At 35.9% G+C, this 23573-nt stretch overlaps 1 protein-coding gene across 2 annotated transcripts; it reads right to left on the reverse strand.

Annotated features, from left to right (window-relative positions):
• Window positions 1-5666: 5666 nt before the first annotated feature.
• Window positions 5667-23496, reverse strand: LOC107691016 (ubiquitin carboxyl-terminal hydrolase 20-like). Of its 2 annotated transcripts, none has more exons than XM_016489465.1 (25): window positions 23388-23496; window positions 22355-22453; window positions 22210-22263; window positions 22043-22105; window positions 21786-21920; window positions 21467-21569; window positions 19740-19809; window positions 19501-19614; window positions 19286-19364; window positions 18417-18840; window positions 17227-17373; window positions 17006-17118; window positions 16538-16710; window positions 16018-16112; window positions 15853-15886; window positions 15627-15672; window positions 15348-15528; window positions 15053-15179; window positions 13507-13676; window positions 12108-12189; window positions 11543-11651; window positions 9637-9739; window positions 8576-8644; window positions 8295-8453; window positions 5667-7180 (listed from the first exon to the last, which is right to left on the reverse strand). In XM_016489465.1, the coding sequence occupies exons 2-24, from the start codon at window positions 22433-22435 to the stop codon at window positions 8299-8301; spliced, it is 2727 nt and encodes a 908-aa protein (XP_016344951.1). In that variant the 5' UTR covers window positions 22436-22453; window positions 23388-23496; the 3' UTR covers window positions 5667-7180; window positions 8295-8298. The 2 variants fall into 2 exon arrangements, with proteins under 2 accessions (XP_016344951.1, XP_016344950.1); XM_016489464.1 differs by lacking the exon at window positions 23388-23496 and adding an exon at window positions 22795-22846.
• Window positions 23497-23573: the final 77 nt, after the last annotated feature.

Here is a 23573-nt window from a genome sequence, read left to right on the forward strand (position 1 = left end):
ATTCAGGTCAGTACTAAATAAACAATAACATGCATTTTGTGTGATCCCTCTTATATTGGTAAAATAATTAACATTTTGCAGATTCTGAAAGGGGGGTATATGCTTTTTTTTTTTACCATACAATTACAAGTCTATGGCCAACAACAAGTGATTGATTGGTTACCAACATTGGTAACACTTTACTTAAAGCATTTATGTATAATACATTATAAAAGTAGTTTTAATGCATTAATTATACCTTAATGCACCTTATAATGCATTGTACAATCTTATGAATAAGTGTAACCACAGTTAATACATTATAACACTTGTCAATTTATTGTTACACTATGCATTTTAAATTCGGTTATAATTATTAACGACAAGATATAATGTATTACAATGCAGATTATGAATAATTAACATTATACATAAAGGCTTTAAATAAAGTGTTACCCCAACATTTTTTAGAATATCTTCTGTTATGTTCTGCAGAAGAAAGAGAAAGCCATAAAGGTTTGAAACATGACGATGAGTAAATTATAACAGTTATTTCATTTTTGGGTGAACTATCACTTTAAATGCAGCAACACAGCAAGCAATTAATTACTATTAAACCCTTTTGATAAGACTCTATAATGGCTTTAGCAATATGCGTAATCAGATCTTTAAAACATTGTCTTGGAGGATAAATAGATCAATAGGAAATACGCTCACGAGCCACGTATACAAATATACCTTCTTTTTTTTTTATATATAGTAGGCCTAAATCAACAGCATCATTATATCACAATGTTCATTTGGAAGGTTTTTGTTCCTCCCAGGAGAAACCATTAAGCTTTATTTGTAGTATTAACATTCCGATTTCCAAACCAATGTTCTTTTATCCAGAATGATAAAAGAAAAGGTGATTCTAGACGAATGAAGTTCCAATTTCAGCATCCATATATCAGCTATGTTATAATAGACACGTTGCTTTCCCTGACAATAATGGGATTGTTGCTCAAATTGAGCAGGAACTGAACTGTGGAACATTGTGGATGAGAGCACAACCCCCTTCCACATAGTCAAGACAAAGACCTCATTAGTTTAATTTAGGCAGGCTAAGCAGATTTCACTGTCACATTTTGAGGGAGCCAAAAAGAATGGCAATATTTGGCACAAGATGTGAGTAACCCACAAAAGTCTGAAACCACAACAAATGTCAACAGTCGATTCCGATATAGTCCGAGGAGGAGGACGAGCTTGTGCTTGTGATATCGCAACAGTCCTCCGCATCCGAGAAAGAAGAAGTATAGTGGAGGCCTGAGAGTCTGTGGTAGTCCTGCTGAGTGACCTCTGGCAAATGAGACATGTCCATTGATGTCTGGCCTCTTCGTGAGCTACGTGACACACTCCACATATCAATCAACTGTGTGCAAATGGCACAACCCATTGCTGTATGTTATATCCAAAATGTGGTCAGATGCTAATTGCTGTCTTGAACAGAAGACATCTCCCTATATGACATCACCTTTTAAAAGGTACACACTGAAACACATATCTGCAGTGTAGAGGCAATTACTCATTCAAGCACTGGCTGTCACATAATAGTGATTAACAGCAGGTTGGACTTGTCATACGTTTGGATGCATCGTATGATGGCAAACTGTGAGCGTGTCTGTGTGAAAAGAGCTATATGGAAAGAAAAGAGAGCGTGAGAAAGCAACTGTGTCTAAGTAGGTCTTCCCTAGGAATGCTTTGTTCAAACCCTCGCCTGGAGGTAGTGACAATTATAAGGTGGAGTACAAGATGAAAACTTAAAATGATGCATTGAGACAAGAAAAGACAGAAGGACTATGAGTCAAATCATTGTAGCGTGTGCACTGCAGACCACAGAGTTTAGGACTAGACTAAAGACTGCTAGGGAATTACTAAAAGGTCACAAAGTCAGTGTAGTGTAGTGCAAATATTGGAACATGGTCAGTAATATTTCAATCTCTTAGTGTCGGTTCGAAACATGAAAAACAGGAATATGATATCGGAGATTAGTGTTTTTCTCAAAAATGCAATACCACACCTCTATTTTTAGTTTGCTTTGAACTCACATTACTTTATGAACATATAGAATATCAAAAGCTAATGCAGTCCCTTTGCCATAGTCAAAGATCAGTGAAGCTGTATTCTCCCACCCTGTGAAGCTTGGGTGTGACTCTGATCATTGTCGCTATTGTTGCTAAAGTCTCTGTAGTGTTTTCAGTCCATGAACATGGACCATCGTCCAGCCTAGAGAAAGAAACAGAACACGTTCAACCGATGGCATCAGAGATAATCTGCATTTCATAACAATTAGCTTTCAACTAAAATTAACATGCATGGCCGTTTACAAGAACTCAAAATAGAACTCCTAGTTATTCAGTCAGATGATGCCGATTATGATACTAAAAGTACATTTGAATGTACAGTACAAAAAATGGATTTGCTAATAACTGTGTTATTAAGTTATTAGTGTTTCTGAAGACCCTCTGTGGTGAAAATAGGGTTTATAACATTGTTTACATATCTGTCTGGTGGTATTAATATGACAAACCTTGTGCAAATTCATCAGTCAACACCATGGCTTTGCATTTTCCCCTTAACTGCAGTGTAGCCTACCAAAGTCTCAAAAATTGTGGCATGAAACTGCCCTTTCTTCACAAATGTGTAACTGATCCTGTCAACTTGCAGCAAAGTGTTTCTACCAAAGTTTGAAATTATTTTTGAAATGGCGAACTGGAATATGGTTTTTGTAACATATTAGCTGTTTGATAAGTTAGTCAAGCCAAAGGCTACTGATATCAATTCCTGTTTTGTGTCCAACGTTGTAGAGAGCATTACATTAAGATGCATTAATAGTCTGATACATCAACTTATAGATGACCTGCTATAATAAGCTCTTCCTCTTCTTCTTCAGAATCAGTTTCTGGTTCAAACATATGGTTGAATTCATCAAATACTGGCACTTGCCATTGTGTAGCATTTTCTACTTCAGTTAACTGAGTGAACGTGACGCAGCGGGTAGTCCGAGCTGGTGTGATTGAGTGGAGGCAGGGACTAATTTGCATATTCTTGACCCACGTATACTAAATAAAGTGTGTATTATTCAAGTTATATTCAAGCCAATTTATTTTTAAAGGGAAAAATAACATTTAAGTAGGTAATTTTGGTTATCAAAGATGAGTTTTAAGGGATCAAATTAGTAACGGCAGTGGGACTTTAAAGATAATTTTAGATGGCACAAAGGTGATCTAAACAAAAATAGATGAAAATGAGCATGAACAATTAAACACTCAATACCGATCAATGCAACCTCTAATATCAATACCTCATGCAATTGCTCATTCATTTTAAGAATATTAATTTCTATCAAATCATTATATTACAGTGTGATTACAGCATCAGGTTTTATATAAATATGTTAATAAGAGTAACTTATCTGAATAACTTTTATCAGGTCTTAACTATGAACATTTTGAGCACTCAAGCTGTGATGGACTGACAGAGACGTAGCTCTGCACGCACTGAAGTGTTAATAACAAGGTCTATTAAAAATTCATTTCACAGCCATAAGTTATTACCGCATGCCTGATGTGATGTTGTCCTGGTTAACAACATTGCTCTGAGCTCATCGTGAATGCCTCTTGCTAGCTGCCTTTGTGTCTGAAATTACTGAAGGGAATCACCTTTATAGGGACATCTAAGTAGAAACATTTGAGTTTTGGTGATTTACTAGTTGGCGACGACCGAGTTTTTTTATTAGCAATTATACGAAAAGAAATATTGGGGTATTTTATATTAAAAAGCCCATTTCGATACACTTCAAAATATGACACTTTCAAAAACAGCACGACAAAGAGGGTGTGTTCAAGCAATGAATCTGCGCAGGCTGAACAGCTACCAAACCTCATCTGTATAAAACAGGTTGATTTGTCATTAGTGAAGATTTCCACCATATATAAGGCTTTTCTAAAACTTCTGGATACATTTTATACCACTGTAAATGTTAATAAACCAGAAAGGGCTTTTTTTAGTAAATAGGTACTGCAATGTTGACAGTGAAAATACTGATTTTGCAGCTCTGTGTACAGTAATGTTACTGTTATCATGAATATCATATCAAGGAATTCAATTAGAAAGTTATAAACTGACGTTTTATGAACCAAGGATGTTAATTTATTCACATGGTACTGTCAGCTAATATAAACACAGGCTCTTGACTAACAAAAACCTGATAATTTGGACTCAGGAATGCAATATTTATCTATTGTGTTAAACAACGGAGCTGCCAGATGTTTCTTTAGCCCAGCTAGTACCACATATGCTAATGTTTAGACACAGTAGACCAAGCCAGCAAGATGTTATGGTCTACTATGTGATACACAAAGCATGTCGATTTCCAGAAATGACCCTCTAGATAATGAAAGCCAGATGCTGCAATTGCGCAAAAAGAGAGGAATGACGACTCACTTTGGGAAGAAATTTACAATCCTTTTTCCAGCAGGCAAGACAGGCACTCAGATGGGTGGTCTGCAGCTCTCTGCATCCTTCTCTCCTCCTCCTCCTCCTTTCTTCAGCCTGCAGACAGAAAGAGGACTTACAATGACATCAGCATTGATAGTGAGCTCTGTCATATAAATATTCACCTTCCCTGTCAGATTATTTGGTTTATACAGGGCAGCTGATGGAAGCAATGTTCCAGGGGCTGTCTGAGGACAAAGGGAGAATGGAGATGAAGGGTGGGGGGTTGGGGGCACGTGGGGAGTGGTGATTAAGATGAACAGAGCTCGGAGCATACACGTAACATAGAGTAGCCGTTCCTCAGCATGCTTAAAGAACGCCTGTGTCTCTGGGAGCTAAATATGGATCCTTGAATATTTAAAGATGTAGTTTTTATCCACAAGTGATGGACCCATGGAAATAGCTCAGCTTGAGAACCACGCTTTTTAAAAAAAAAATGTTGTAATAGCAAATAAAGTATTTTAGCTATGCAGAGAATAAGAGGCATTAAAAAACAGAGAAAAGAAATAATAAAACAAAAATTAAAAGTTGAAAAAAAGTGTTGTTTATTTTTAGACTCAGCTCTTATTGGTAACTAAAACTAATAAAAAACAAAAAATTGTTTATTAAAAAATTGTTAACGGAAATGAAGATAAACATAAAAATAAATATAAGAAAAAAATGAATCTAAAAATAAACAGATGAAATATTAAAAATATTGCCTTGGCAACTAACTGACACAAAAGTTTAAGTACTAAAATTACTAAAACTTAAATAAAAAATAAAGAATGACAAAAACACATAAAATAATAAATTTAAAAAATTTAAAATTAAAACGGAAAATATAAAAAGAAATCTTATTAAAGTATATAAATATTAGAAGCTTAACCCTGGGTATATTGTCAATGTCCAGTGCAATTTATTAAAACAATTTATTTTAAAGAAATCATTTAAAATCATGAGCTAAAAAATTAGTCAATTAGAATGCTATTCTTTTTCAGTGTTAACAAATGTGGGCATGGGTTTAGGTTTTGCAAAAGAGATCTAAAGTTTATAACTGGATCAAACTAGTCATGAGTGTAATCACAGCCACTGCTCATAGATGTGGAGGAAATTCTGGGAACCACAAGCAGTGTATATAAACTAATCAAATAAAAGAAATGGACACTGTGAAGAAAGAACAGGCTTTATTTCTATTTGTCAAATCAGACAGACCTTAACATTTAAATCATTTAAGTTAAAAAGACATTACATCAGTAGTTACCTTGGAATTTTAGGTTCCTGCAACAAAATATGCAACAGATCATTGTTGTTCTATACACAACTCAGCAATTCTGCACAATTCTGACCTGCTTATGAGACATTCATAAATAAAAACTGTTACATTTTACTATGTACAAAGAATACGTTTGAAAAGACAGCATTTTATTAGCATTTCTAACACATCTGATACGCCTCATTGCACATTCCCTTAGAAATGTAGTTTAGTTACATTTGGGGCCATGGTGCTGCATCATTAAAACATTGTAACATATATAAATGATGCAGCTTTTAACAGACCACACATCAAGCATTTGAGTAAACAGTTATGTTTTGCCAGTCTGAGGAAATGGAGAACATTTTGAAGACCATTTAATACTGACCAAATATTGTAGCTTGCGCAACCCTGTGTCAGAGTTGGGGCACTGAAATGGGGATATCCGGGAAAGATTCACTTCCTTTGATTGGGACAGAGCATGGAGCTATGCCAAAACAGAGGATTTTAAAGTGCATTAAAACAAAACGCAATATTAATGGCAGAAAAAGAAACACATCCTGATAGTTACAGTCAGATTTCAGTAGCATTGAGTAAACAGTCCTAGATTAAAGAAAACTTTTACTATCAACATGTAAAGGCAAAGTCACCTATAACATCACAGCCTGCTGCTACTGATTTTTAATGCTTGAATTATAACTTCCAAAGCAAACGTGTCGGCACCAACGTATATCTGCAATATCAAAGCTTATCCCTCTTACAGTATAGTTCCCAAAAAGATTGAATGGCTAGTGTGAACATGAACATTTGATTGTTTAGTATTGACGGAAATTGTTTTCATGGATCGCGGAGGTAGGAAGTGAGTTGGAACATAAACAGAACTCACTTAGATGTGAAATAGTGAAACATTTTAAGCCTTCACCACTATTATGATTCACTTGTTTCTTCGTAAAAAAACTCAAAGTGCCAACATGCCTGATTTCATCTGATTTTTAGTGTGAATTATTGGGATATAGTGGAGTAGGGTGACAGGGAAAGCTTCTTTGAACATGCAGGTACTAAGTTCAAGCCTTATTTTGCCTAGGCAGACATCAGCAAAGAGCTCTAACAAAGATTTGAATGTGTCCTGCGTGATGCATTATGTATTTACCTCTGCACTACTGAGAAAGGCTTAAGTCACTGCCCTTAGTCCCACTGACAACAGAAACAAGCATATCACCAGCGCACATGAGTGAAGCTTGTTCATGAATGTTGAATAAGTTTTATGCGTGTATCTGATAGCAGATGTATTCACTTAATAAATAAGACACTTTCCTACACTAGGAGAGCTCTGTCAGAAATAGCAGATGTACAGAAAGGCTCACAAAGTGCTTGTGAGACAGAAATGTAAGCGTAGTGCGTAACGGTCATCCACACAAGGGTCTTCATTACCTACAGCAGAGCAAAGAAACAAAGAAGATCTATCAATAACAAATTAATGTTTTATGCCTTATTAAATATGACTATTTTATTTTTGGAGCTTCTCTGTCCCTTAGGATGATTTTACAGGAAAGAAGTTTGATATTTTACTTTCAAAATCATGCAAGGGGACTATATATTAATCAACACATTTTTCAAAATGTGAAATATATCATTATACTCGCGTTACCATCTCACACACACACACCATCAAAAAAACTACATTACACATTATACCAAAATCCACCTGAAAATCAATGAAAACCTTTATCAGATCTAGTATTAAATATTTGAATGAAGATGAAACCAAGTTCGAAGAACTTGAATTTTTCAGGATTTCAAGTAGTAAAAGTTCCCCTATAACTGAAGAATCATTGTAACTCTCTTATGACACACACAAGGGTGATGTATTTATTTAGTGATGAATCAGCCTGTCTGCACCATACACTGATGAAACATGTCTGGCATTAATGATGCTAGAGCTTTTCTCAGAACTAACTTCACTTTCTCAGACTAGAGGATGTATAAAGGGTTCCCCTCAAGTTCATACAGGTGAACCAGAAGAGTAGATATAGGCCTAATATACCGTTTTAACTACATACATATTCTATAACATTTAAAAACCAAAAGGTGGCTAAATACTTTTAGTGAAATTATTTTGTTTGAAAAGCATGTTTGTGCTATTTGTTTTAAATAAATGATACTTGGTTTGACATTTTATTATAGAATGAGAAGAAATTCATTACCATCCATTCAAATAATTCTAATATGCTCATTTAGTGCTCAAGTTACATTTATTATCATCAATGTTTAAAACAGTTCTTCTCAATTCTTTGAAGAATAGAAATTTAAAAAGAAAACAAATGATTTAAATAGAGATAATTTGTAACATTGTAAATGCCTTCTATAATTATAAATGTCACTTGTGTAGTGTATATATGAGGTAATTTGCTGAATTAAAAAAAAAAATAATAATAAAATAAAATCTTACTGTCCCTAAACTTTTGGAAAGTACTGTAGTATGCATAACACATACAAGTGTGGCTTAGTGTTTTAAATACTTTTGTGGTTATTCTAAGTGTCTCACCATTTCAGAGGGCTCTGGTCTCTGCCTCTATCTTCCTCTCACCATGCGTGTCAGTGTCTGGGGGGCTGATTGTTTGCCGCACTGCAATCTCTGGCCCACCGCCATAAATACTTAACAAGTACTGCCACGTTTCTTCAGATATCTGCCCATAGTCTGCTCCTACAAACCAAGCCATAGATAATGAATTATATGCAAACACACGCATATGCGTGTCAGACAAAGTTTTGAAACACAAGATGAGTCACAGACATGTCAATTTGACACACACAAACAGTCCATACCTTGTTTAAGCTGGATATGTCCGCCTTTCATTACTGCAATCTTGCTGTTGTCAATGGGGCCTGGCAGCTCTAAACCAGCAGAGAGAGACAGAGAGAGAAAGAGGGAAGGAGAGATTAAAAAAAATAATGACCTTTACAGTGCATAAGCAAACATTCCCTTGAAAATACAGAGGGTGGTCTTGGCAGAGCTAACAAGAAGTCTCGCCATTGGTTTGAGTCGATGTTGCCATGTCAGGCTGGTCAAAACACTCAAACAAACAGAGCAATGTTTTAAGTGTTTTTCAGAGACGCAGTGTTTACAATTTTTGGGGAGTACTATAACATCAGAAAAATGTACCTAAATGTAACATGGACTTTTGCAAAGCATTTTACACAAAGCCTTAAAAGGACAGTTCACCAAAAAATGAAAACACTGTCATCAAAGTCATTCAACTTGAATATTTTTTCTTTTCTCTGTGGAACACAAGAAAAATATATCAGCAAGAAATTGGCCTAATAGTAAAAGTTAATGGAACATATTTTTGAAATATCTATCAAGTCAGCATGTACTGGAAATTGTGATTGACTGTTCTTCTCTATTATGACATAAAATGCGAGTGAAGGGCATCTCAAACAAGACAAATAAAGAACATCTGTCCACCAGGAAATGACTGAATTGTTGTCATTTGCTACTTATTGCGAGCGTTTCATGTGAGTGACAAATTGCTGGAGGAAAGGGATTGCAACTCATCAGGCCATTGGACAACCTAATTACCCAGCCCTCACGCTCACAGAGCTCATAAAAAAATGTGCAAGGATAAATTATTTGTAATAAATACTGCAAATTTTCCACAAAAAAAAAAAAAGATTTGTCAATGTTGATTTCACTTTAAAAATGTTCAAATACAAATAGAAAATGTCGCAATGGTCACAAAGTATAACCAGACACTTATATACCTCCCTCAGGTCATTGAACTAAATTCCACAGATTGCATTATTTATTTTGCTGCATATTTTCTGAGATAAAAAAAAAGTTTCATGTTTCTTGAGATGTGCATTACTCTGTTTGTATCAGACTGTACCGTTGTCTTTGCCCTTGACAAAGTTCTCCCATTCTCTAAACCACTGCATGCTGATACACAGGATGACTGTAGGCGCTTCTTCAGCTTGAAACTCCTTATTTAACTATAGACAGTGAGAGAAAAAGAGAAACCGAGATAGAGATATGTGGATTATCAAACTCCCTTGAACCAATCTGAGCATTTCAGCATTTGACTGAATTGTATTATATAGCAATTAAATTTTTATATGTTACTCTTATGTTCCCCTTGCAAACCTGAGGAGTTTCATACAAGACCTCTAGATATTTCCAAAGCTTTAAAACATGTCTGATTCAAAGCTAGTGGTGCATCTCACAGATGCTGCACTTCTGATTAGGGCTGGACGATATGGAAAAAATGTATATCACAATATATTTCTTAATTTCGGTCGATACAATATAATTCCGATATTATTGATATGAACACTATTAAAAAAAGTCTATGAAACCTCTTCCTATAAAACTATTTAATTTTTTAGGAAAAAAATTCAAACTATTGGCTAACATACCAGTCAAAATTTTTGTACAGTACGATTTTTAATGTTTTTTAAAGAATTCTCTTCTGCTCACCAAGCCTGCATTTATTTGATCCAAAATACAGCAAGAACAGTAACATTTTGAAATATTTTTACTATTTAAAATAACTGCTTTCTATTTGAATATATTTTAAAATGTAATTTATTCCTGTGATTTCAAAGCTCAATTTTTAGCATCATTACTCCAGTCACATGATCCTTCGGAAATCATTCTAATATTCTGATTTGCTGCTCAAAAACATTGTTGAACAGCATTTATCTGAAATAGAAATCTTTTGTAACATTATAAATGTCTTTGATCACAGCAATAAATTACATTTTAAAATATATTCAAATAGAAAGCAGTTATTTTAAATAGTAAAAATATTTCAAAATTTTACGCTTTTTGCTGTACTTTGGATCGAATAAATGCAGGCTTGGTGAGCAGAAGAGACTTCTTTAAAAAAAAAAAAAAAATAAAAATCTTACTGTTAAAAAACCTTTGACTGGTAGTGTAGGCTGATTATTCTTATAGATTGAAACAAATGTGCTTCATCCAGGATACAGAGTATGAAAAGTGCTCTGAGTTGCTGCAGAAAACAAAACAAAAAATAAGCAACAACAAAAACGTTGCTGGAGACGGGCTTATTATTACAAATGCAAACTGATTCTCTGCCAGCAGGAGGCGCTTTGAGAGCGGTAGAACCAGAGGCTTCACCGGTAACGGCTGTAATCAAAGCAGCTCCGCTCATGAACGCTACTTTATCAGATAAAATAAAAATGCTTTCGAAACTTTTATGAAGACAGTCGGTTCCCTTTAGAGATACATTTATATAAAACACCCGCGCCGCGTTTTGATTTTGAAACGTTCAGTGCTCATGTTTATTTAGTCAAACGCCACAAATAAATCAATGTATGGGAAACACTGGTAATGTATATCGAAATATCAGAAATCTGTTTAAAAATCATATCACCGTTATTGAAAAAAATTATATCGCGATACATATTGATATTGAATTATTGTCCAGCCCTACTTCTGATAAGATTGCAGTGCAGATCACACCCTTGATCTGTCCAGCATGCAGTCTGTGTTTCATCAATTCTCTGGCTTTTACGAGCACCAAACACTTCCAAGAACATTATGCTCCTTCCAAGAGGAGTTTCTACACCATGTTACATAAAAATGCTGTAGCTCTGAGGACATAACCTAGAAGAACAGAATTCAAATACGCTTAATCCCCATCTGTGATTGACAGTGAGGGTTGTGGTGATAAGTAGTCATTGTATACTTTTAAGTGGGTTACAATAGTTGGCAATACTCAAGCAGGCACTAATTTGTCTGTACTTGGATGTCACTTGAAGTAATTTGCTCACCTTTATAAAGGTGTCTATCTCCAGTTTCCGCCGTTTGGCTAAAGTCTCGATCTCTACTTGGCAGATGGCACACACGTATAAGTGATTCACGGCCGGGCCTCCCCCAAACCTGTGAAAAATGTTTCAAAACATGACGAAACATTCAAAGCATGGCCAGTGAAAAGAGCAAACACATAGCCCAACAATGTTTACATTGAACTGCTGGTGGAGTTCCTTGCACATGACATCAGATGTCTTGAACCGACAGAACTCCATAAGCATTTTGTTAGTTCAGGGTTGGACTGAGATTTTATTGACTTCACCAGATCAAAAGCTTAAAAGTCATACCATATTCCACTAATTTGGTAAATGTCATGAGGACTCCCTAAAGGTCAAAAATGTGCATTGCTACACTCTAAAAAATGCTGGGTTGTTTCAACCCAACTTTGGGTCAAATATGGACTAACCCAACTTTTGGGTTAAAAATGTAATATAAAAATTTAACCCAACGGTTGGGTTAGTACATATTTGACCCAAAGTTGGGTTGAAACAACCCAGCATTTTTTAGAGTGTATGCATGACTCACCTGTTGTAGAGATATTCCCACACATTTTGGGGAAGGATCACAACCAGATCATCCACATAATGGTACTTGGTAGGAGGGATTCCTGTATAAAATCACACCTGAGTTTAGTTTTTACTGCTTACAGTAAGTGAAACAGTTTAAAAATCCACCAATGTGCACATTATGGGGGGATATACCAGGCTGAAAATTACCTATTAGTCGTAACTGACAAAAGTGGATGATTTTCTTGCACCAAACCGTGGAGCTCATTGTGTCGCTTGCCCGATATTTTTTAAAAAGACTTATTTAGGTATAACCTTAATTTAAAATACTGAAAATGAAGATTACAAAATTAAACTGCATCATATTTTTGAGTTTACAGTAGAAGTACCAGAGGTATATATTTTAGGTTTAGATAAGATGGCCTTTGAATATTGTCTCAGAAGAAGGGGGGCCTTACCAGTCAAAAGGGCTGAGAACCACTGCTCTATGTGAAAAACTCACATAAAAACATGTATACACTGAATTCGGTGGCTTAATGTAATTAATAGTTCACATATGAGTCATCACATAGAGCTCTAGAGGAGGGAAAAAAACAAACTTCAGCCATCCTAGATAAACTTCTGAAGGTACATTTTCCACTGAGGGAAAAAAATGCTGTAAAAAGATGTGTGAGTTGTGACGGCTCAAATCTGTTGATTTGAGAAGAAACACAAACATTTACACTATAAGACTATGTCCTTGATTTATTCTTTTATGTCACTTATGTTAGGCAAAAAAAAAAAAGTTAATTTAATTTAATGTGATAGTTCACCCAAGAATAAAAATTCTGTCATTAATTACTCACCCTCATGTCATACTAAACATGTCCATTTCTCATAGCTTTATAAAATGAAGGTTGAACCACTGATGTCACATGGACTGTTTAAATGATGTCCTTACTACCTTTCTAGGCCTTGAACATGGTAGCTGTGTTGCTGTCTATGCAGGGTCAGAAAGCTCTCAGATTGCATAAGAAATATCTTAATTTGTGTTCTGAAGATGAACAAAGGTCTTATGGGTTTGGAACGACAGGAGGGTGAGTAATTAATGACAGAATTTTCATTTTTGGGTAACTATCCCTTTAAATTATCCATATTGCGTCATCTTACATCCGTTATCCACCATATACTGTAGCCAGTAAATCCATTAACTTACTATCTTCATTCTTGCACAGTAATCACAGCCATGTGTATAAAAAAAAAAAACAAGTCACTGTCCTTACAGCAGCAAAGTTTATGACAGAGCAAGACTCAGCAGTGCCCCCCTAAACTCTTCTGAACTTATTGTGTAACACAAACCTTGATGTAAATAAATTAATACTTCCTAAATAAATCCACTTAAATTAGATATACATCAGAGTATTAGTGTGTGATTGTACCTCCATGCTGACAGAGGAAAGTGTGGTTGGTGATGGGTCCGGGCTCAATAAATGTGTTGAACTTGTTGAGCCATTCTCTGGAGATGTAGAACTGCAGCAGACCGGGCTCCTTTAAATTAGCCAGAGCAACAACCTTCTGTCTTTCTCTCACAGATTCTTCACTGCTCTTCCTGAAAGAGAAATTAACATAAAATTACAATAATTTTTGCTTTCACTCCATGTCATAAAACAAATACCAGTATATAATAGACATTCTTGGAACCAATCCAAATGAATTTTTGTATTTTGCTGGTGATTCATTATGGTGCACGCCACGGCAAGTCACGTGATGCCAACATGGCGGCTTCAATGAAGAGGCAACCCACTCCATGTACAATAAAAAAGCTATCATTAGGCTACTGATATAACTGCAGTCTTCTGCTTATGTTAATGTTAGGGATGTAACGATGCACCATAAGCTGGTTGACAATCGATAAAAATGTGATGAATCAAATCGGTTGAGATGTTAAATGAAATGTGAAACAGTTGGGAGTGGGGTTCTCTTGAGGGGAATTGACTGTCTTCAGAAAAAGTTTTGATTTTTCGGCATTTTCTTTTCATCATGTCTCTGTATAATGCATATTAAGGTAATGTTTATAAGAGCAGCGCTGCTTTGTTTACACCAAGCAAACCCTATATCTATAAATAAGAGCTGTTCCATAAGCACCACCTGTTGTCAGAGAGTGAATTTGCATCTCATTCAGCCTGTCTGCCGCTTTTATTTCGTGCAGATGTTTTATGTAGCATAATTTCACAAAGCTAAAGTCAGAGCATAATGTTTTTGCTTCAAATTTTAAAATTCTAATTTAGATTAAAAACTGCTCATGCTGCATGTATGCAGCATCTTTGTTTGGATCATGATTCAAATACAGTGGTTGCCTCTAATTTTAAATGGAAAGGCAAAGCCTTAGTTTGTTTGTATGAAGAGATTTCTTTTATTTGTATTAATTATTTATTTGATTTGGGATTTGTTTTAAAATTCAGTTTTGTTTTGACATATTTCAATTTCACAAAGAAATGTGCGGCATTTTGTCTGAGAAATAATAAAAAGACACCTTTTTATGTATAATTTGTCTTAAATCTCATTTTGTTAAAAATCATAAGAAATTGAATCGTGAAATCATATTGAGTGAATCGTCATATCCCTAGAGAATGTACATTGTTTTACTCATATTTTTCAAAATTACTCTTCATTTTACTGTGTGTAAAACAGTTTAAAGGCATGACAGATCTTCTGTAGTATCTGAGTGAAAAGGAATATTTAAAAAAAAGTAGGGCAGAACTTTGTTCTATCTGTTGATTGGAAATTGTAAGAAAAGGGGCGGGGTTTAAGCAGACTAAATGATTGGGAAGAGTGTTGGGAAAAATTAGTTACAACATCTTGAAAAATTACGAAGACACATTTCGAAAAAGCATGAATTTCCATTTCACCATAACTTTAATGAGAAAAAAAAATTTACTGAGTGTGCTAATCACAAACATTACAAGGTCAAAAAAAGAAGTGTACCTGTAAAAGAGAACATATGCTTCAGCGTTCTGCACTACTGTCTCATGAACTTCTGTTACATACTGATCGTCAAACTCATACCACTGTCCATTGATCACATTCTGACAGTATGCTATGTAGTGACCACCTGTCGAACACAAAAAACATTATTTCACTCAAATAAAACTACAAACAAAATAATGTCTACATTCTCATCTGGGAAAAGTGCCAGTGATGAATGAATGCCAATTCATATCTCAAAATCTCAAAGCTTCTGCTACAATTTATTTCGCAAGATTACACAGAAGTAACTTACTCCCAGCAGTGCCGTGATGACAGATGACAGACAGCAGGTCGAAGGTAGTAATCTGAGATGGGCTCTCCTTAGCCAAGAAGGGCTTAAGATCCAAACACTCCAAAGGGAATGACACGTGGCTATTTATCTTGAATGAGTACATGACTTCATGCCTGAAACGCTTCAGATGAATGCACAATATCTGAAAAGGAGATGACACACATTCAAACTCACTAGGAATACAAGTTGTATTGAAAAGAGCAGTAAATGACTAAATGTAAATGTAAAATGAGCACTTACTTCTGGCAGACGCAGAACTTTACAATATTTCACACCATTTCTCAATCTGGGAAACAGGTAGAGTAAATAAGCTCATGTTTCATCAACTAAACATACAAACCACAGCTACAGCATGATTTTGGCTGTAAAAACATAAGAACTATTTAAATTAGACTATTAAATATTTACACAGCATAGCAACTACTACATTTTTACATGTTGATCACACACATTTTAGGAATCTTACTTTTTACATCGCTCACAGCTGTACATGTTGTCTCCTGTTTGGCAGAAAGAAAATAAACATCAACCCAGGGTTGACAAGCAGTGGAACAGGTAATATTCATTTTTTTCCATCTTATCTATCTCACCCATATTGCACATTCAGAAACGTCAAACATGATGTGCTTACCTTTCAGCTCATCAGCAGCAAAGAAGGCTGCCAGGCAGTCCTCCAGCATTACCATTGGGCCCCAAAACCAACTGGGAATACACGACACTACAAACCTGCATAAACACATATGTTTATATTAAAAGATCAATGTCTGTTTTCAGGGCAATTACATTGTTTTACATTCAGCTTTTAGTAAACACACTAACGTTCAAAAACTGACACTAAAGACTTTTGTTTCAAAAAAATATTTTACACATTCTATTCATCAAATAATCCTGAAAAAAAAATGCTTTCCGCAAAAATATCGACCAATTAAGAATTTCACAATGATTTCTGAAGGATCATGTGACACTGTACGGAGTAATAGTTGCTTGAAAATTTGTTTTTTACTGTATATTTGATTAGACAAACATAACCTTAGTGATTTGGCAATCATACCAAAACTATTTTTTGAACTATAGTGGAATTTATTGTCAAAGCCTTATTTTGCTCTTTCCGCATCTTGATCATTCTCTGCCACATCACTCTCTCGCTATACCTTCGTATAGATTCCATGATGTAGGAGATCCAGCCCTGGGTGGCATAGCCTTCTGTGCAGACACCAGCTTTAACAGGAGCACTCTGGTGGATGGAGGAATGGAGTTTGGCCAAATCCTCTTTACCCGGAATAGGCAAAGAGAGGTCCTGAAAGGTCTCCACGGTTGTTGAAACCTACAAAGGCAGATATTTTCTTTGAAACATTGCTCTTTCTGCAGTCTCACACATACCATTCCCTTAAAATATATCCATGGGTACATAACATTTGGTTTATGTGATATGAACACTGTTTGTGCAGCTATACATTGCAGTATTCTTCGAGAAGCGATATGAATTGAAAGTGGAGCTTCTCAGAAACTACATGGTGCATGAAGATCTTGCAGTTTTTAATGCATTTTTAAGTGTAATGAAAGTGATTTGATGCTTAGTGCCCTCTAGAGACAGAAAAACTCCTTGCATCCTTCCTCACCCTGTCACATGTCAAACACTGAACAAGACTCAGAATGGATCCGTCAAAAATATCTGAAATAACACTGCGGAAACGGGACTGCTTCTTCTTCTTGGTGCTTAGGAGCATCTGAGCTATAGGACAAACAATCATGACGGTTATTCAGTGCAAAGCAAAGTACAACTTTTTGTTTTGTTTTGTTTTACATCTATGCTGTATTTAGTTATATGAGAGAAGCAAACCTTTCTTGAACGTATAAGTGGGTCCAGCTCTGAGGGGGCTGGATCTTGGTGGGCTGCTGGAGAGTCTGGAGTGGAGTTCCTGCACACTGTGAGTGGGGCTACAGGGACGAGAGGATGAACAATGCATGGAGGCTTCATTATCAGGTTCTGCAATAAAAAGAGGGATCAGGAAGTGAGACGATTTATATATTTTTAAAGAATTATATTCCCATTCATAAACTACTAAACATAAACTACCTTTTAAAAGTCGGGAGTGAGTATGATTAATACTTTTAAAGGGGTCATCGGATGCCCATTTTCCACAAGTTGATATGATTCTTTAGGGTCTTAATGAAAAGTCTATATCATAGTTTGGTTAAAATTTCTCAATGGTAGTGTAAAACAATACCCTTTTTACCTTGTCAAAATCAGACCCCGCCCCTCTCTTCTGTGGGGTGATGAGCCATGCTCTGAGAGACTGTTTATGAGTAGTTCACTTCCAGAACAAAAATTTACAGATAATGTACTCAACCCCCTTGTCATCCAAGATGTTCATGTCTTTCTTTCTTCAGTCGTAAAGAAATTATGTTTTTTGAGGAAAACAGTTTAGGATTTCTCTCCTTATAATGGACTTCTATGGTGCAACATTTCATTACACCAAATACACAAAATAATGTTCTTTTTAGCAGCATCATATGACCCCTTTAAGGATTAAATAAAAACCACTGGGTGGATTTTTATCATTATAGGGTAGATGTGCACACACACTGCCAACACACATTTATGTTCAAAAGACATGTAAAAGTGAATTTAGCATCCAATGACCCCTTTAAACAGGAAAGATGCATTGAATTAAGCGACAGAAAAGACTATATTTCTATTTTAAATAATTGCTGTTCTTTTGAGCTTTCTTTTCATTAAAGAATCTTTAAAAAGGATCATGGTTTCCACAAAAATGTTAAGCAGCACAAATGAAGATTTTTTTATTTTATTTCTGAAAGACACTGAAGACTGGAGTAATGGCTGCTGAAAATTCAGCTTTGCCATCACAAGAATACATTTTAAAAATATTAAAATAGAGAACAGATTCTAATATTTGTAATATAATTTCACAATATTACTGTTTTTGCTGTATTTTTGCAGTCTTGATGGAATTCTTTCAAACACACACACAAAAATGTTGGTAGTGTAAGACTATAAGAACATCATACCTGTATTTCCTGGTGCCGGCACATGTGTGGTTGCAGTTGTTGCCTCTGTTTCTCTCTCTGCCTGTCCTTCTTGTGCAGTCGTGTCCACATCTGCATCCTCGTCCATTTCCCGTGTCCTCTCTTCTCCTCTTCTCTCCTTCAGTCTCTCTTTCTCCGAGATTCCTCCATTTCCTCTCACTCCCACACATTCATCTTGGATGAGCAGCTCTGCTTCTCCTCCAGCTCTCTCTCCATCTCCTCTCTCGCTTCCTGATCCAGAGTCACACGACAGGAACTCGTCCTCAGAGGGGCTTCGGTCTCCATCGACATGATTACGGCTGTGGTCAGGCTCGACATCTGAGATTGCACCACTGCAGACGGTCAAAGGCTCCTTCAGCTCCTCATGAAGTTGGTCCATCAGACATCGCAAAAACTCCTGAGTGTCCTTAAAAAGACAGAAGCAAGGAGTGTTTACTTTACAAAAATACTATGGGGCTTATATGATAGTATTACAATCTGCATAATAATCTCCATATCAGTGTTGTTACTGTTAACTTAAACTAAAATATTAAAATTGTTTTGGTCAATTGAAAAAGATGAAATAAAATATAAATGTTAGACAATATATGTACACTTAAAAAATGAAACTTAAAAACGTTACATTGGCAAATGATCTGAATAAAATCTTATGTTTATGTTGAAGTACTAAAATGATTAATAATACAACTGAAATAAAAAATTAATTAAAACAAATATTTTAAAAACTCAAAATGACAAAAGCGCCTAAACAAATTAATAAAACATAAATGTCAAAATAAAAGCCATTTTAAAATATGAATAATTACTATAATAGTATATAAATAATACTTCAATTACTCTGCTTTATATACCTGTTGAGCGTAGCCACGAAACATGGGGTTCACCAGTTTGATTCCATGAAACAGACTAGTGGGCACAACATAACTTGGCCTTGACAGAGTTAAAAAGAAACCAACAGAGAACGACAAGATTCAGATAATTAGGACCAAGCTCAATAGATTAAGATTAAGTTAGCTAGAACTGGCCAGGTCTAGGTTAACAGTTTTGACAAGTCAGTACTTGTTACCGTTTCTTGTGCCAGAGCTCAGATATAAGCTTCTGATAGCTTTTACACAACGCCGGCTTCTTATCCGTACGGACCAGCCCACTGCAATCCAGGAAAAACTGAGTCAAAGGAGGACTGGAGAGAAAAATAGAAAGAAACAGGATACATGGAACCGAAAAATAAACCAGTGAAATCAGTCAAGCTTCCAATTTGTGTTGTCTGAATTATGCTTATTCATGCTTCACAAGTTGTGAGCTCACCAGTTGGAGAGGGCCTGCAGTGCAGCATTCATGTAACAGGAGTTCCCAATGTTCTTCATCCCTGTGAGACCTTTGGCATGTGAAACAGAATCTTAACTGTTACACATAACCACTGACAATGAGATCCAATTTAATTCAGCTTACTTCCATTAAGCCTTCTCATATTAAGAGAACAGAAAAGGTAATTGACTGGTTATTTGTTATTATAGACATTATTCAATCTGCTCCTTTAAAATGTTGCATAAGCAGGACTTAATAGTCATCTGTTAGTAAATATATAAGTTACGGAAAAGGTCATTTGAAAAATCCATACTGACTGACAACTACTATGAATATTTGGGGTCACTTAAATTTTTTTAAAGAAATCAATACTTCTACTCAGGAAGGATGCATAAATGTTGTTATTTGAACTTTACATTCATCAAAAAAAAATCTCAAACAAGTATCAGTTTCCACAAAAATTTTCAACATTGATAAAAGTAAGCAATGTTTCATGAGAGCCAAATCACTTTCTTGAGTTTCAAATGTTTTTGAACACCAAATCAGAAAATTCAGCTTTGCCATTTCAGAAATAAATTGCATTTTTCAATATATGTAAATTAAAAAAAAGGTCTTTAATTGTAGTCATATTTCAAAATATTGCTGTTTTTCTTAAATCTGTTTTTCAGTCAAATAAATGCAGGTTTGGTGAGCATAAGGGACTTATTTCAAAATCATTAAAAAATCGTATCAATCTTAAAGGGGTGGTTCACTGGGTTTTTTCTAGGCTTGATTGTGTTTATGGGGTGCAGTCTAACATGTGTTAATGCCAGTGTGTTGTGATTTGCTAAACCGCCTCTAGTGCGCGTCTAAATGTCCCGCCCCTCACCTCAGCGGCATGTGCTCCGGTTGTATTGTAAACAGAGGATATTGAAGAGGATCGTGCAGAACCTGTGCAAGCATGGCTTTTAGTGGTAGGCCTATGTTTTTTGTTTGTTGTTGTCTCATACTTTTAGATATGCTGTTGTAAATGCTACTGCTTATGTTAGCTTTTAATATACGGTTTTATCCTGATTAAAGCTTTAATACAGTACAGCAACCGCATGCGCATCCATGTTTAATGCTTCTCATAGCTATGTGAAAATAAGTGTATAATTGGAACAGTTCATTGTCGGAGCTGAGCTGAATGAAAGAGAGAGAGAGAGAGATGCAGAGCGTGTGCAGAGCAGGGGGACGTGAGGAACAGTATTAAAAACCGCTGCTTTAGAACATTGATTTTGAAACTTGTGAATCCATTAGAATCGTTAGAAGACAGAATCGCGATTCATATATGAATAGATTTTTACGTGCACCTCTAGTTTTCTCTTCCTCTTCTCTAAAGCAGCGCAGCATGGCCTCTCCCCCTTTGCTGCCTTTTCCCGAGGGCGGGGTTCAAATCAGGGTTTGTGATGTCACGAACCTGGGAAGTAACTTGTTGTAGTCCCTACCAGCCGTTTTTGTCGGCATTAAACTGCCAGAATTTTAAAAGACGATATCTCCATTTGCATTGAACTTTCAGCTTCGTAACTTTGCAGATATTTTTTATGCTCAAACAGCAACATTACACACTAACTAACGTTAAAAAAGTGAAATCGCAATGAACCACCCCTTTAATATTTTCTAGGTGGGTGTCCTTGCCATTTAGACTTTATTAGAGGATTTGAAATACCATGCAATGTGTACTAGCTAACCTGTTGATATAATTATACCTCTAGGTCTGAGCTCATCCTCCTCAGATTCTGAGCCTTCCTCATCCGCCACTGCGATAGGCACTGCTTTTAACGGGTGACATGCTGTCTGGGGAAGAGGATCCTTTGGGGATGAAAAAACAAGAGAATTATGTTTCTTGTATTATACATGTGCTTTATAAATTATTGTGTTTAAATGACATCTTAAGATTGATATTAATAATGCAGGAGACACAGCCAACCTCAACCAGGAAGAACCATCTTAATCTTGTTTACACAATCCTAACAAGCTAAAAGTGCACATTTCTGTGAGATGTTTCAAATAGTCTGATGACTTTACCTGTTCATGTGGTTTGCAGCGGTGAGCTAATGATACAGGAGTAACAGGCTTTGGTTCCAGAAACACCTCCCTCTCACAGACATAACACCACACCCTGAATGTGGTCAAGTTTATTGTCAGATTGTGTTTTTTGGCCTGAAAAAAAGAAGAAAAAAAGATGCACACGTACAAAAGAACAAGAGAAATGATATGGATAATAACTGAACAGAACGAATGCCAGAGAATGGCGTGAATAATTGAATGAATAAGAATGTCACCTGTGCATGTATAGTACTGTGATCAGAATGTGATTCTCCGCAGCCTACATAAGGACAGTCACACTGTGGGGAAAGCAGGACAAAGAGTAATAATTATGATTTTTTTTTCAGGGCCTAGAAATGCATTCTACTTATCTAACATGTTTGCTAGGGAAAAGGCTCCTCACCTGTAGACATGCCCAGAGGTTGGGTCCACCTACTCCACATGACTGGCATGTGCCCTTGAGTAAAAACAATTAGATAAAATTCACTGTGCACCACTCATAACACATTTAATATTAGCACTTAGATATTAGCAAAAGCAATTCTAACCTTTGACTTCTGAATCAGTTTCTCCTTAGTAACTTCACCAATAGAGTCCAAGTGAGGACAAAGATCCCCGCTGTCAGTCATCTTGATTTTCACCTCACTCTATTACAATGCACAAAGAACACTTTGAGAACTACTGGTACAGCATCAACACAATAAACATTGAAAAAATTGAAATGAAATCATCTACTCAGCCTCATGTTGTTTTAAAAATCTAATAACTTTCTCTTTTTTTTTCCTGTGGTGAACAAAAATAAATATTACCATTCACTTTAACTCTATGCAAAAAAGATTCTGTGCAACATCTCCATTTGTGTTCCACAGAAGATAAAAAAAAGAAAATCACACGGGTTTGGAAAAACATCAGGGTGAGTAAATGATGACAGAATTTTCATTTTTTTGTTGAACATGTCCCTTCAAGTATAACCTTCTAATGTACTTACAGTCTCAGTATCAGCGTAATGGAGAACATTTGACATTAATGAATGCATTATTTTAAAAATAACGAAAGAAGAAGTGTGGTATCTAGCAGCGAGTAGCTGTGAGTCTGTGCCTGAAACTCTCAGGAGCCCAAAACTGCTGTTTCATGCGCCTAGCACGACTGAGAAGGATGCATTCACCCCGTATCACCTCGTCTATTGTTACAGTGGGGAAATGCACAGTAATGCATCATAAAGATGTATTAATCCTTGAATCTATTTTTCCATAAGTAAAGAAGCTTAAAAAGAATTCCGAACAGAAAGGGAAAAACAACAACAACAATAATAATAATAATATGAATCGGCCCCACTATTCATCTGAATTTAAAGAATAATATCTCAAAACAAACAGCATCTTTCTGCGTCTACAGTTGCTCTACGTGTCATCGTCAGCCACCTAAAAGCTGTTTAACATCACGATCTTACAGAGTAAACAGGCCATATTTCCACTCGGGCTGCGAGACACTATTCATGCGCTGACGCGACATGATAGTATCTAAGCAAATAAACAGTGACACTCCGCTTCAGCCGAAGGAAAGATAAGAACAAACATTTACCTGTCAGACAGAAACAAAAATAACGCTCATAGATGATCATTTTAGGCCAATCGGTGGTATTTGTAACAGTGATGGGTAGCAGTGCACTAAACAGCATCCATACTGAATACAGCATGAGTGTGCGTCAGCGTCACAGCTTTGACATAGCCAATGAACGCTTTCAGTTCTTTCATCTAATCAAAAACT

Source organism: Sinocyclocheilus anshuiensis, unplaced genomic scaffold (genome assembly GCF_001515605.1).
Source record: "Sinocyclocheilus anshuiensis isolate Anshui unplaced genomic scaffold, SAMN03320099.WGS_v1.1 scaffold386, whole genome shotgun sequence".
Lineage (NCBI taxonomy): Eukaryota > Metazoa > Chordata > Actinopteri > Cypriniformes > Cyprinidae > Sinocyclocheilus > Sinocyclocheilus anshuiensis.

What these genes read in the sequence shown, in the direction of transcription:
- LOC107691016 (XM_016489464.1), bottom strand. Translation starts at nt 22,842, where the DNA reads ATGCATTCATTAATGTCAAATGTTCTCCATTACGCTGATACTGAGACT. An exon ending in TTCGTGGCTACGCTCAACAG is followed by an intron (nt 18,841 to 19,285) that starts GTATATAAAGCA and finishes TGTCTTTTTAAG; the next exon opens with GACACTCAGGAGTTTTTGCG. An exon ending in GCCGGCACCAGGAAATACAG is followed by an intron (nt 17,374 to 18,416) that starts GTATGATGTTCT and finishes TTTTTATTGCAG; the next exon opens with AACCTGATAATGAAGCCTCC.